Source organism: Mobula hypostoma, chromosome 13 (genome assembly GCF_963921235.1).
Source record: "Mobula hypostoma chromosome 13, sMobHyp1.1, whole genome shotgun sequence".
Lineage (NCBI taxonomy): Eukaryota > Metazoa > Chordata > Chondrichthyes > Myliobatiformes > Myliobatidae > Mobula > Mobula hypostoma.
Window position 1 is genome coordinate 64282360 of NC_086109.1, and position 12590 is coordinate 64294949.

The 12590-nt window shown below is 39.3% G+C and overlaps 1 protein-coding gene across 3 annotated transcripts in view; it reads right to left on the bottom strand.

Moving 5' to 3' along the window:
* Positions 1-12590, bottom strand: part of efl1 (elongation factor like GTPase 1) — a 319698-nt gene that overhangs the window by 58585 nt on the left and 248523 nt on the right. For all 3 annotated transcript variants that reach the window (XM_063065853.1, XM_063065850.1, XM_063065852.1), the window contains 2 exons: positions 6362-7377; positions 2380-2564 (listed from right to left, as the gene is read on the bottom strand). In XM_063065853.1, coding sequence (XP_062921923.1) covers positions 2380-2564; positions 6362-7377 — 1201 coding nt within the window. The remainder of the gene's footprint in view (positions 1-2379; positions 2565-6361; positions 7378-12590) is intronic.

Consider the following 12590-nt stretch of genomic DNA (forward strand, 5'->3'; position numbering starts at 1 on the left):
AAGTATCAGGATGTAGTCACAAGAGCTTGCAAACACTGGAATTTGGAACAACATTTTATTGGAGGAACTCAGCTGGCTCAGCAGCATCTGCTGGAGGAAAGGAAATGTCGAGGTTTTGGGTCAAAACCCTGCATCAGGACACAGCTTGGTGATGTTATGGTGATAAAATCCATCCAAAATTATGCATTATCATAAATTTGAAATATTTCAGCATTGCTCAAGTTGTGAGAAGGGAATTCTGATCTTATTGGGGCGGTGGTGTGGGGGGAGATTAGTGGACAGTAAGGGCTGGTGGATAGGAAGTACTCTGATCTCTTCTGCTGGGTTCTTACGGAGCCCAAACAGTTGAGGATGACCAGTTTCCTTTTAAATACTGAAGTGGCCAATGAGAACTATGCAGGACCTTCATATTCTGCTACAGTAATAGAAGATGATGCTAGAAAGGGTGGACAATTGAATCGCTTCTGGATGCTGTGCAATCCTTCCATTGTTTCAGCTTGATCTGCATGGTGGCAAGACTTCCCTATTTTGAGCAATCAGGGAAAGGGTTTCCCATGAGTCAATGAGGATATTCAAGGCTTAAGTAATATCAATGAAGACTACACACTGTGGAGGTGTCGGTGTTACACTTTTCTTGTATTTGTCACTTAACAAAGGTCACAACTATTGCATTACTTCATCGGCAGAATCTGTATTGTGACTCTGGAAGGAGCTCAGTAATAACTGTGCTGACTGATGTAGCCAATGGAAAAGGGGGGGGAGAAAAAGTAAGTCATGCAGAAAAAAGATGTGCCACTCCTGCTCCTTTTGGGTCTATGTGGTTCTTTTCCACAAAAAAAGTCCTCAAATTCCCTTTAACTCCCTGTCTGGACAAACTGGGATACATGAGAGTTAGGTTAACTCTGAGGTATACAGCTTTCTTTAGACTAAACATTCATAGGAAACAAAACTGAGCAATTTGGGATGGTAAAAATCTCTAATGAACCAATGGCTTCAAACTGTGCACTGATTTTAAGGAGTAGAAAGAGAAAGCAAAACATAAAACTAAAGGTAAAATAATTTTTAAATGCTTTGATACATTCTTAAAAAATATGACATTTTAAAATGTAGATGCACTGAAGATATACTTGATTCATTTGCACTTCTTCCTAATTAGTGTATTTCATTCAGTATTCATAATGTGCTCTCCTATACACAGGAGAAACCAAATACATGTTGAGTAATCCCTTTGCACCTGCATTCAGCCTGCAGGAATGACCTTGAGCTTCTGGTCACTGTCTCACTCCCACTCTGCCTTACTGTCTGCGGTTTCCTACACTGTTACAAAAAGGCCCAACACAAACTGAGGGTAGCACTTCATCTTCAGTCTGGACACACTGCAGCCTTCATGACTCAACATCGAATTTTGCAACTTTAGGTAACTCATTTTTTTTCCTGACTGTATCAGAACTCACCATTTCTACCTGCCAACATCATATCTCAGCTACACACACACAATATATTGGAGGAACTCATTAGGCCAAGCAGCATCTATGAAAATGATTAAACAGTCGACGTTTCAGACCAAGACCCTTCTTCAGGACTTTTCAGCTTTTCTTTTTCTATTGTCTGACTTGCTGGGCATGTCACAGAGCCTTAACATTAATTGCACATTAATCCCAAGCAGAAGAATCCGACCATCATGTTTGAGTAGTACAAAACAATAGTTAGTCTGCATTTGGAGTATTGCGCGCAGTTCTAGTCGCCATACTAAAGATGTGACTAAGGTACAGAGGGGGGAGAAAAGTCACAAGGATAGGTTGGTACAATTTTCCCTGGAGCTAAAGATGCTATGACATTACAATGATAGAGATTTATAAAATATGGGAGCAGTAGATAGCCAGCGTCTTTTTTCCATGGTAGGATACTGAAACTGTAGGACATAGGTTTAAGGTGAGAGGGAGGAGATCTGAGGGGTAAATGTTTCACATAAAGTATTTGAATTTGGAATGAACTGGTGCAAGCAGGAACAGTTACAACAATTAAGAGGTATCTGTACATGTACTTAAATGAGCAAAGCTTAGAAGGATTTTGGATTTATGAGGCAAGTGTGATTAGTACACATAGGCATAGATGTAGTGGGAAAAAGGACTTTTTTCTATGTTGTACAACTGAATTCCAAGTGAAATGAATCCCAAGTTTCCTACATTATAATGTAATACTTAATGCTTCTAGTAATCCCAAAATCATAAGATGTAAGAGCACATTTCACTTAACTTTAAGGATATCAATATGAAGAATTTTGTTTGAAGTGGTACTCTGCATCATGTACTCCAATAGTATAGCACTTCTGTAGGACATTAAAAACCCACATGGAATGGAATGGTTTGATTTTTTTACCTCCCAGTGACTGAACACAAGTTGTGGGCTGGCTTGGCCGCTTGTACGCTTCCTGATTTCATCAGCAAAACCAAAGCTCTCTGCAACCGGCAAAACAGCCTTGATGATGAATATTTCTGTCCCTTCCTTCATTTCTTCCTGTAACACCCGGCCTGCTCGTTTCGAAAGGACTGCATAGACTCGACCTAAGAAAGCACAAAGAAACTCGCATTCATTAACTAATTAGAAATGCAGTTCAATACAAGGTAGCCCCTTCAGAAGTGTAATATTATAAAGTAAAACCCATCAATCAAATGCTGAGTTTAAGGCATACTCCATGCATTTTTAAATGGAAAAAGTAATTGTAATATGGAACTGTTAGTATGAACGAGAAACAGATCTTCCAAAGTTTGCTCTCTAAAACTGTTGAAAAGCTTAAAGCATGTCCAATAAAAATGTTTTTGAAGTTGAGATCCACAGCGCTAATCTGCTGACTGACCCTCATGGTATATGTAACCTCACCCATTCTCTCCTCCAGTTGGCTTTTCTCCAAACTTCATTCATTTTACTATTGATACTCAACAGGAATAAACTGTCAAGTACACTTCAAAAGCTTCTCTGCCTCTCTACCTCTCTCCCCGCCCTTAAGTCCTTCCTCTTTGACCAAGTTTTTACTTACTGTCCTAATTGACTTAGTAACTATTTATGCCTATTCACACTGGGAACATTTCTGTCTCTGACTGGGTATATCTTGTGTTCAAGTCTTATTCCTCATGGAGAGCACAAAATTGAATCTAACAAAACAACAAACCAAGAAGTATAGCAATATTACAGGTACTATCTTACAAATTTAAAGAGCAACTTCTCAGTGAAAACAGATTATCAATATTGAAACTTGCCATGGCATTTAATGCATCAGAATGGTGTTTTGTTCCCTGAGGAAAAGGATATTTGAAGATCCAGACCTCAGAACAAGTACAAAATCTGGACTTAGAAGGGTTGCATCTTGGGCTGATCACAAACCACCAGAGTTTGAATGTGGAGCACACTGGTAGTTCAGTTAACTCCTAGCCCTGACTTAGCACAGGCCCTCTTCAAGGGCAAATGAAAGACTAGAATAGGTTAACAACTGATTTAAAATAAGGCAATAAGACACAGAAGCAGAATTGGGTTGTTCGGCCCATTGGCTCTGCTCAGCCATTCATGGCTGATTTATTATCCCTCTCAACTCCATTCTCCTGCTTTCTCCACGTATCCTTGGAGTGCTCTTCCTAATTTAAAAACATTTAAAAATACCCAGGAGCAATTAATAAAAGTAGTATATGAAACTTTACAGTAATCTTTAGAAACAAGGCACTGAAGACCGAGAGTTTGCCAGAAGGCACGTGGGAGACTATGAAGTAAGCTGGAAGAAGGTTCTATGATCTAATGAAACCAAAATTGAGCTTTCTGGCCATCATACTAAATTTTACAGTTGGCCTAAGCCAAGCATCGCACATCATCAAAAACACAGCGTCCCTACTGTGAAGCATGGTGGTGGCTGCATCTTGCTCTCGGTTGCATCATTGCAGTGTGTCCTGTAAGGCTTGTGAAGGTAGAGGGTAAAATGAATGCAGCAAAATACAGAGAAATCCTGGAGGAAAACCTGATGCAATCTGCAAGAGAACTGCAACTTAGAAGATTTGTTTTCCAACAAGACAATGACCCCAAGCATAAAGCCAAAGCTTAAAATCAACAATATTAATGTCTTGGAGTGGCCAAGTCAGAGTCCAGAACTCAATCCAATTCAGAATTTGTGGCTGGACTTGAAAAGAGCTGTTCACTCATGATCCCGGTGCAATCCGACAGAGCATGAGCAGTTTTGTAAAGAAGGATGGGGAAAATTTGCAGTGTCCAGATGTGCAAAGCTGATAGAGACCTACCCACACAGACTCAAGGCTGTAATTGCTGCCAAAAGTACATCTATAAATAATGACTTAAAGGAGCTGAGTAATTACACAAACAATTCTTTTGTTTAGTAATTGTAATAAATCTAGATCAATTTGTAGAAATTTCTTTTCACTTGACATGAGTCTTTTCTGTTGATCAAAAAAGCCAAATTAAGTCCACTGTGATTCAATGTAGTAAAATATGAGGAGGGAGGAGAAGATGGCGGCGCGACGCAGCGCACGCGGCCATTCCGAATGATATCATATGTGTTAACTAGGGGGCCGTGCACAATCCTGATTTGATGGAGACAGCCGTGAGAAACACGGAGGAGCACTTGGAGAAACTTCTGAAATGCCCGCTTCACTGCCACTGCTACTGTGCGATCGAGAATCTCCGGAGGGGAAAGCCCCAAATCCTCGGCTTTGCCTATTGCCTGTTGCCGGGGCCGGGGTTGAAGCGCTTAGCAGAGATGGTGCTCAGTGCTCAGTGTCGGAGAGCTGGTCAGAGGCTCGGAGTTTTCGGACAGACCTGGAGTCCGACTGTGGCCGGATGCTTCCAGGATACAACATCGGCAAGTTTGCGGCGCTGGAGGTTCACCGTCTGTGTGAGATGATGGGACTTTCGAGAGACTTTAAAGACTTTTTACCGTGCCCATGGCCTGTTCTTTATCAAATTATGGTATTGGTTTGAACTGTTGTAACTATATGCTATAATTATGTGGTTTTTGTCAGTTTTCCAGTCCGTTTGTCATGTGTTTCTGTGATATCATTCTGGAGAAACATTGTATTTATTTCTTAATGCATGCGTTACTAAATGACAATAAAAGAGGACTGCGTGTCCTCATAATCTAATCTTAAAAAAAACCGTAAAACATGAGAACTTCCAAAGGGAGGGGGTGAATACTTGTTATAAACACTGCATTTTAATGAGTTAAATGTACTTGGGACAGGTTCAATGGCAATGTTCCGAGCAAGAGAGCAGGAAAATCTTAGTCTGTACTAAACCAAAGGTTTTCACAAAGAATTTACCAGCCCTAGAACATATCAGTTTTCTTTTAATTATTTCAGAAAACTGGAATTGTTTCTCTGGGTTGCTCCACTTTCAGTCAACTGTCTGTGTATGATTATCACAAGCTATGCATCAGGGTTGCTGCACTTGAATAGATGCTGCCTGATCTACTGAGCTCCTCCGGCATTTTTGTGTGTTGCTTTGGATTTCCAGCATCTGCAGACTTTCTCATGTTTATGATTTGCTGCATCATTGAGTGACTCCTCCCTTTCAGTCAGGTAATAATTATGAATCACCATCGAAGAACGCCACCATGTGCTCTTTACTTCATACACCTGCCATTTCGTTTCTTTCATTAATAAAACCAATTTTTAATAAATGTATTTTTCCTTGTCATTTAAAAAACTTTATTTGGATTGCATTTGTGTAGTTATTTTAATTTACAATGCAAAACTTTCATTTTCACTATTTTGTCTGCTCTTGCTCTTCAATACAGCTCTCTCAGTCACCAAGAATTAAAGGAGAGCTGATAGACATATGTACAAAAGAATAAATTGCTTACATACAGTAAAATAAGGTGACAGGAATAAGATCAATCAGATTTCTCTTCTGGGAACCAGCATGGACTAAACAGACCAAATGGCTTTCCACCTTTGTCAGGTAAGCTATCAATGGTCTCAACTGATCTGCCTTACCAATCAGACTCTTCCTATTAAAAGAGATGCAATGTGGCCTTGCATTACCCGCACGTTCTTTATCAGGCAGGGCAAATGTCCAGGGTCAATTATGAAGTAAGTGGACAAAATGACGAAAGAGTAAAAATACTAATAGCAGGCTCAGTTTGCTACACATCAGAAGCTAATGAATTATGTTATGGTCATGACCTTGCTGTTATGGTCATTGTTATTTTATGGATCTGTACCAATTAGAAGCTCAGATGTCAGCTACAGCACAGAAGTCTCAAACACTGGGCAAAGGAATACGGCCATAAATTTTCTTAGCTGGAAATATTTTTAGGGATAGGTTTTAATATGAAACCGAGAAAATTCCTTCTTATAGTCCTTACCTAACACTTCGGCAGTTGCCATAATCTCGCACGTATACATCGCTGCCATTAACCGCTGAGGCTTTGCCTGAAATGCAAAACGACAAGCTTCCTTCATTGTGGCAATGAGCTGGCCAGAGAAAGGACCATAGCAATCCGTAAGTGCTACTTCAGAGTTACATTTTCCATCATCCAGACTTTTGGCTAGAGTCTGGCTGCTCTCACTCTCATCAGTTTGTTGCTTTGGGCTTTCTAACAGGGGCTTCAAATCAGTAAGGCTATTTTCTTCTGAAGTTATCTCTTGGTGCACCTCAGTTTTCGATGCCTGTTCCTCTGTGGAAGGTTGAACAAACTGTTTCACTTTATTACTCATGTCCCATTTTTCTAAAATGAAGCAAACACCCATAAGAGGTTCTTCACATATAGGACCTGAAAGAGTAGCCAACTGAAATCCACTGATTATACTATTGTCAAAATTCCGGTAGGCTCCTGAATCCCTACTGCTTTTGTCAAGGCACTGCCACATCGACGGCCTATCATAGTTTTTTAACCCATTCAGTAAAATATTGGGGCCGTAGCGCCGTGGTCCAAATGATGAAATTTGGTTCACTGCATTTCTCCATTTCCGGCCTACAAAATTCTCTTCTAGCTTTTGCTTAAATGTCTTAATAGCCTCAAGTGTGGTCGAGTTTATTTCTTGAGCTTCTCTGCCTTCTTTTACTGATAGGTTGAACTGTTCCATGGTACGAATCAGATCACTATGTTCTTCGAGTAACTGCGTCACTGAATCTGGAAGTGGCATGGCTCTCACGCTGACAGTGGATAACTTATTGGGTGTATTTAAAGTCACCAGTCCATCAGAATCCACAATGACGCCTTCAGGATATTTATTTTGATCCTCTTTCTTTTGGTGAATGACAGCTATTTTTTGCTGAGTGCCGATATCTTCATTTACCATATCCACTTTTGGTGGTCGAATGATAGTCTCTCTGAATGGAACAATTGGTGCTGATGAACTGACTTTAATCTTTGCAAATCTGCAATGAGAAAAAAAATAACGGCATGAAGCAATAACAATCATAGCTTTTGAAAAAAATGCACATAAGACTATAAATTAAGCACTAGTGGTTATATATGGAGATGGAATATAAACTGGCTCAAAGGATATACAGTAGATATTTGATGAGTGGTCACAACTAATGTCTCATAAGTGTTGAAGACATGGCTGTTGCTCTTTATTAATTTTTATTAATAATCTAAATTCAGTTTTCGGGGACACAATGTGCAAATTTGCAGGTGATATCAAACTACTCGTGTTAAGAACGGAGAGTAAGACAAATTTAATTAATTCTTATAGAGATTTATTCAAGGTGGATAAACCCATGAAACTGAAGAATAACACCCAAAAATATCAAGTGTACATAAGTATCGCTTCTCATCATAAAGTTATGTGTAGAAATGGAACGCAATTTAATTTATGTTAATTTTTTCCAAGTACTGCTACTCAAAACTAGCTTCTTAAAATATGTGTAGCTTAAGAAATTAACTGAATAAAAATGAAATTTCTGTGGACAGGAACCATTCAACTATACAAGAAACTGAAGCAGGTGGAGGACACATGGCCACTTGTACCTCCTTTGCCATTCAATAAGATAATCCCAGTTGCTCTTTGACTTCAGTATCCATACGTCTTAATTCTCTTAGTCGTCAAAATCATTAATTTCTGCCTTGAATATATACAGTAACTGCATTTCCACAACACACGAGATTCAGCAGATGTTGGAAATCTTGAACAACACACAACAAATCAGACAGCATCTAGGGGGTGGGAGTAAACAGACGATCCTCTTGAGCATTGAATTTCAAAGGTTCATTATTCTCTGGGAAAACAAAGTTCTTCTCATTTCAACCCAGAAAAGTTGACCACTTGTATGATCCTATATTAACTATTCAAATAACAACTATTGCTTGTTTACTAGCATTATCCTTTAATGTGGTTCATCGGTCTTCCAAAACAAACTCATCTTTCATGGCTTCACAGTTTTATTTGCTTTTAAGACCATATTTTTACATTGAACAAAATCACTTCCAGTCTTTATATAAATTAACAAATTATGATCACTCTTTGCTCGGGACCCCTTGGCTACTAGACTTTCAATTATTCTATTTTCATTGCAGGATAACAGATCTTTTAAAAAAAAACTGTTCTAACATTTTCTCCTTGACATACTGATTTAGAAAACCATCTTTTATACACTTTACCAATTCATTACTCACAATTTATTGCAGGTCAAGTCTTTCATCATCATTGTATTGTCTGTGTTATGCACACCTATAGTTTTTTGTTTGTCTTAGAATCTGCCTTATATTATCACCATTAATTTGGACATACAGACATTACACATCAATGCTTCTGAGTTTTTATTTCCACTGAAAACTGATCTAATTTCTTCAAATATAACCGAGAGAACTCATGAAGTTGTCCATTTTTGGCAGAAAAATGAAATCAAGCATATTATCCAAATAGTAAATGGCTGTGGTAAAAGATGCATGGTGCATGGTTCATGATAAGCTCATATGCAGATACAGCAAGCAATAAGGAAAGTTAATAGACTGTTACTATTAATTGCTATAGATGGAAACTGAAGAAATAGGGAGGTTATACATAAATTCTGCAGGGCATTGGTGAGACCACGTGTATTAGAAGCAAAACAATGAGGATTTAATAGACACATACATGGAATAGATAGATTTTCTTATTATGACTTTAGAAGACTCAGAGGCTACTTGATTGAGACACACAAGATTCTGAGGATGGATATGGATCGGATATTTCCCTCATGTGGGATAGGAAACTGTTGAAAGATAAAGATGATGCCCAATTTCTCGCAGAGTGTCAAAGCCTTGAAAATCTATTCCTCAAGGGGTGATAGAAGCATAGTCTTTGAACACATTCAAGGTAATGATAGACACAGAGCTGATAAGGACATGAAAGGTTAAAGTTGCAGGCAGATGGGAATTTATAACTGAGGTGATAATCTGATCAGCAATGACATGCCTGAGAGAGATACTTTTGAATTTGTACATTCAGACTTTCTCAGCTTTGATCCTTTTTCTCCACTGCATTTGTCTCATTCTCTATCTATTATCAGGGCTAACCTTCGTCTTTTTCCACTCTGCCTGCCTCCTCTCAAAGTATTCTGCAATATTTAATTCCCTGTCTTGGGAAATTCGCAATTGTGTCTCTGTAATAGGTATTCCACCTTTTCATTTATTATTATTTGTGCCATTAATACAGAATCAGAATCAGGTTTAATATCACTGGCATACTTATGACAAGGTACATTTATTATCAAAGTAGGTATGCAGTATACAACCCCAAGATTTGTCTTCTCTACAGACAGCCATGAAACAAAGAAAACAATGGGACTAGTTCGAAGAAAAAACATCCATCCCCCCTGCGCAAAAAACAAATGGTGTAATTGATAACAAGTACATTAAAACCTCCATCAAGTATGTTGTGAAATATGTTGATATTTGTCTCATTCAAAAGTTGCATGCATTCAGATAAAGCCTTCAAGTTAGATCTTTATAATTTTTCTTGGCTCTGACTAACCGGAGGTGTACTCTGCATATATATCTGCTCTTCTCTCCCTCACAGCACTCATCATTACCCATTTTCCCAACATTATATACAGCTTAAGCTATTCAACTAATGTGATATTAGCTCAATTCAGTGAAGCCCATCCCAAAAGATCAGCTCCATCATTCCTCAGAATGGGTGTAATGTACCACGAACTCAAACACACTTCTCCCACATCAGCCTTTTAGCCACATCTCAAGTCTTTGTATTCTGTATGTGACTCAGAAAGTTATGCAAAAATTATTACCTTTGAGCTTCTGCCTTTTAACTTGTAACCTAGCTGCTCAAGTTCCCATTGCACCCATTCCTTTATTCTATCTATATTGTTAATTCCCACAAAGAACCATAACAAATGTAACTTTTTCTCCTTCTCTATAATTTTTCACCAGTCCCAGGGAGATGCATATTCATGGATTCATTCTTGAGGCTAGACAGAAGGGGAGAAGGGGAGGGGGAGGGGGGAGGGGAGAGAGGGGAAGAGGGAGGGGGAGGTTTCTACTCCTCGAAACTATATTATCTCCTATCCCATTATATTCTTTTCCACTCCTACACCATGGATGGCCCTTTACACAAAGTTAATGTAATTAGTTTTGTTTGTCCTCCCTGTAGTCTCTGTTCTTGTCCAGAGATTGCAATAATTTCTTACTTTCTGAACAAGCTCAAGGGCCAAGTCTTTTCAAATGTTACTTCCTAGATCCCCATAATTTTATCATGTGTAGTCACACTTTCCAGTCACTCCTATCAATTTTGCTGTACTTAATCAAAGTGGCATGAATACCTCCTGGAATAGAATGTGTGGATAATTTTCTCTCACCCAGATGCACCAAATGTCTGAATCACAATCTCCTTTTCACACTCAGCTGAAGTTCTATGCCCTGCAGACATTCACTGCAGATGTGCATACTATGGATCACAGGGTAGTTCCAAAAATAGATCTGACACAAAGTTATATAGGATTACATTTTCACTCCCTATTGTATGACCCGAACAACTTATACTGGACAACTTATAAAAGATAAAACAATTTTTGTTTCAGTCTGTGCCATCTGGAAGCTCTGCAATGGACACACATTTAACATAACCCAGCTAGCACTCCTACTATCTGAGTAGTTGTATGACACAGCCATAATGCGCAAGCATAATGCAATCTAAGTTCCAATCTATTAACATTCATAGAAATGAGATGAGGGAATTTTGGGGAATCATGGCACTAAAATCAGCCACATTTCTTCAGGCTTCTGACATCCGGAATCATAAGCACATTCGTCTAGCTACCATATAAAGAAACCATATCAGCTGCTTCAAATATACTCTGAAGGAGTCAGCTTCGCAGCTTTGCTATGCACCTACCAAAATATAGAAGTTCATCCTTGATCATTTAAGATAAACACACATCCTCCTGCAAATGTACATTGCACTTCAATTCCCAAATTTAATTCTACTAGCCTCACTTCATTCTTGGTGTTCCTGCTGATCATTTGGTTCCCCTGTACTTGACTAAGTCTACAAGTGTTGTTCTTAAACTATGGCTAGTGATCCTGAATGAGGCATGGATATCTTTCTGCAAACACTTGGGGCCTAAGGATTCCATGATTCCAAAAGTGTCTCATTTGCCTAGTTCCAAGGCTGCCAGGAGTTCAGGACGCATCCTTCCTCACTACGAGCGAGTCTGAGGACCTTCCCCAAAAGCCTGAGTCCAGCATGACTCACCCCTCAGAGATGCAAGGCTGTTTGAAATTTTCCTCATCTCTCTATTGAACAGAAGCGTGGATACAAAGGCTGAATTGATAAATAACATCCAATAATAGCAAGTAAAAGGCTTGCAAATTTAAAAGCGGAGGGGAAGAGAAAACAAGAGTGTGTGGAAAGAACTGTGTGAGGAAGGGGTCTAGAGGGGGCTACTGAGTTAAGGGGGGGTGATGCAGTGACCTATCATCTTTCAAGCATCAAGCCTGCATAAACTTTGGTTTGATTTGATTTTTAGTCACAGCTCAGCTTGACCATTTTGGTCACTTTGCAATAACATGGACTTCGGTTATTGTTCTAATTATGTTTTTTTTTGTAAAATTTGTGTATAATTTATGTTTGTGTTTTACTTGTGAACCCTGCTTATATGATATTACATGCCTGTGATGCTGTTGCAAGGTTTTCACTGCATTTGTGGGATCTTCCCAAGCACAAGATCACTTGGACAGAGCTTTGGAGACTGAAGCCTTCCTGCACTTCTTTCCACCTGCGTTCTGTGTATGACACTCTCTCTACACCATGACAAATACACACATGGGGGATGAGAAAGGACCCCCAACTGCAAACTTTGTGGTCATTGGGGTTCTCTGGCACACATACCGTCAGGATGCAAAACAGCTTTAACACAAGGACAGTATAGGTGGCGCCATGACAAGGCTTTGCCGTCCCTTGTTGACACACTGGAGCGGGAGAGGTGTAAAAAGAGACCAGCTGACAGAGAGGCAAACAAGGCAGTCATTTTTATCAAGGAGAGGGCCACACCAGTCATATCAAAGAGACATAAATCTAATCTGCTACAAACTGCTAAATCATGGAAGATGATGGTCAGTGTGGGAGGAAGCTGCAGTTCCCAGCGGTGGT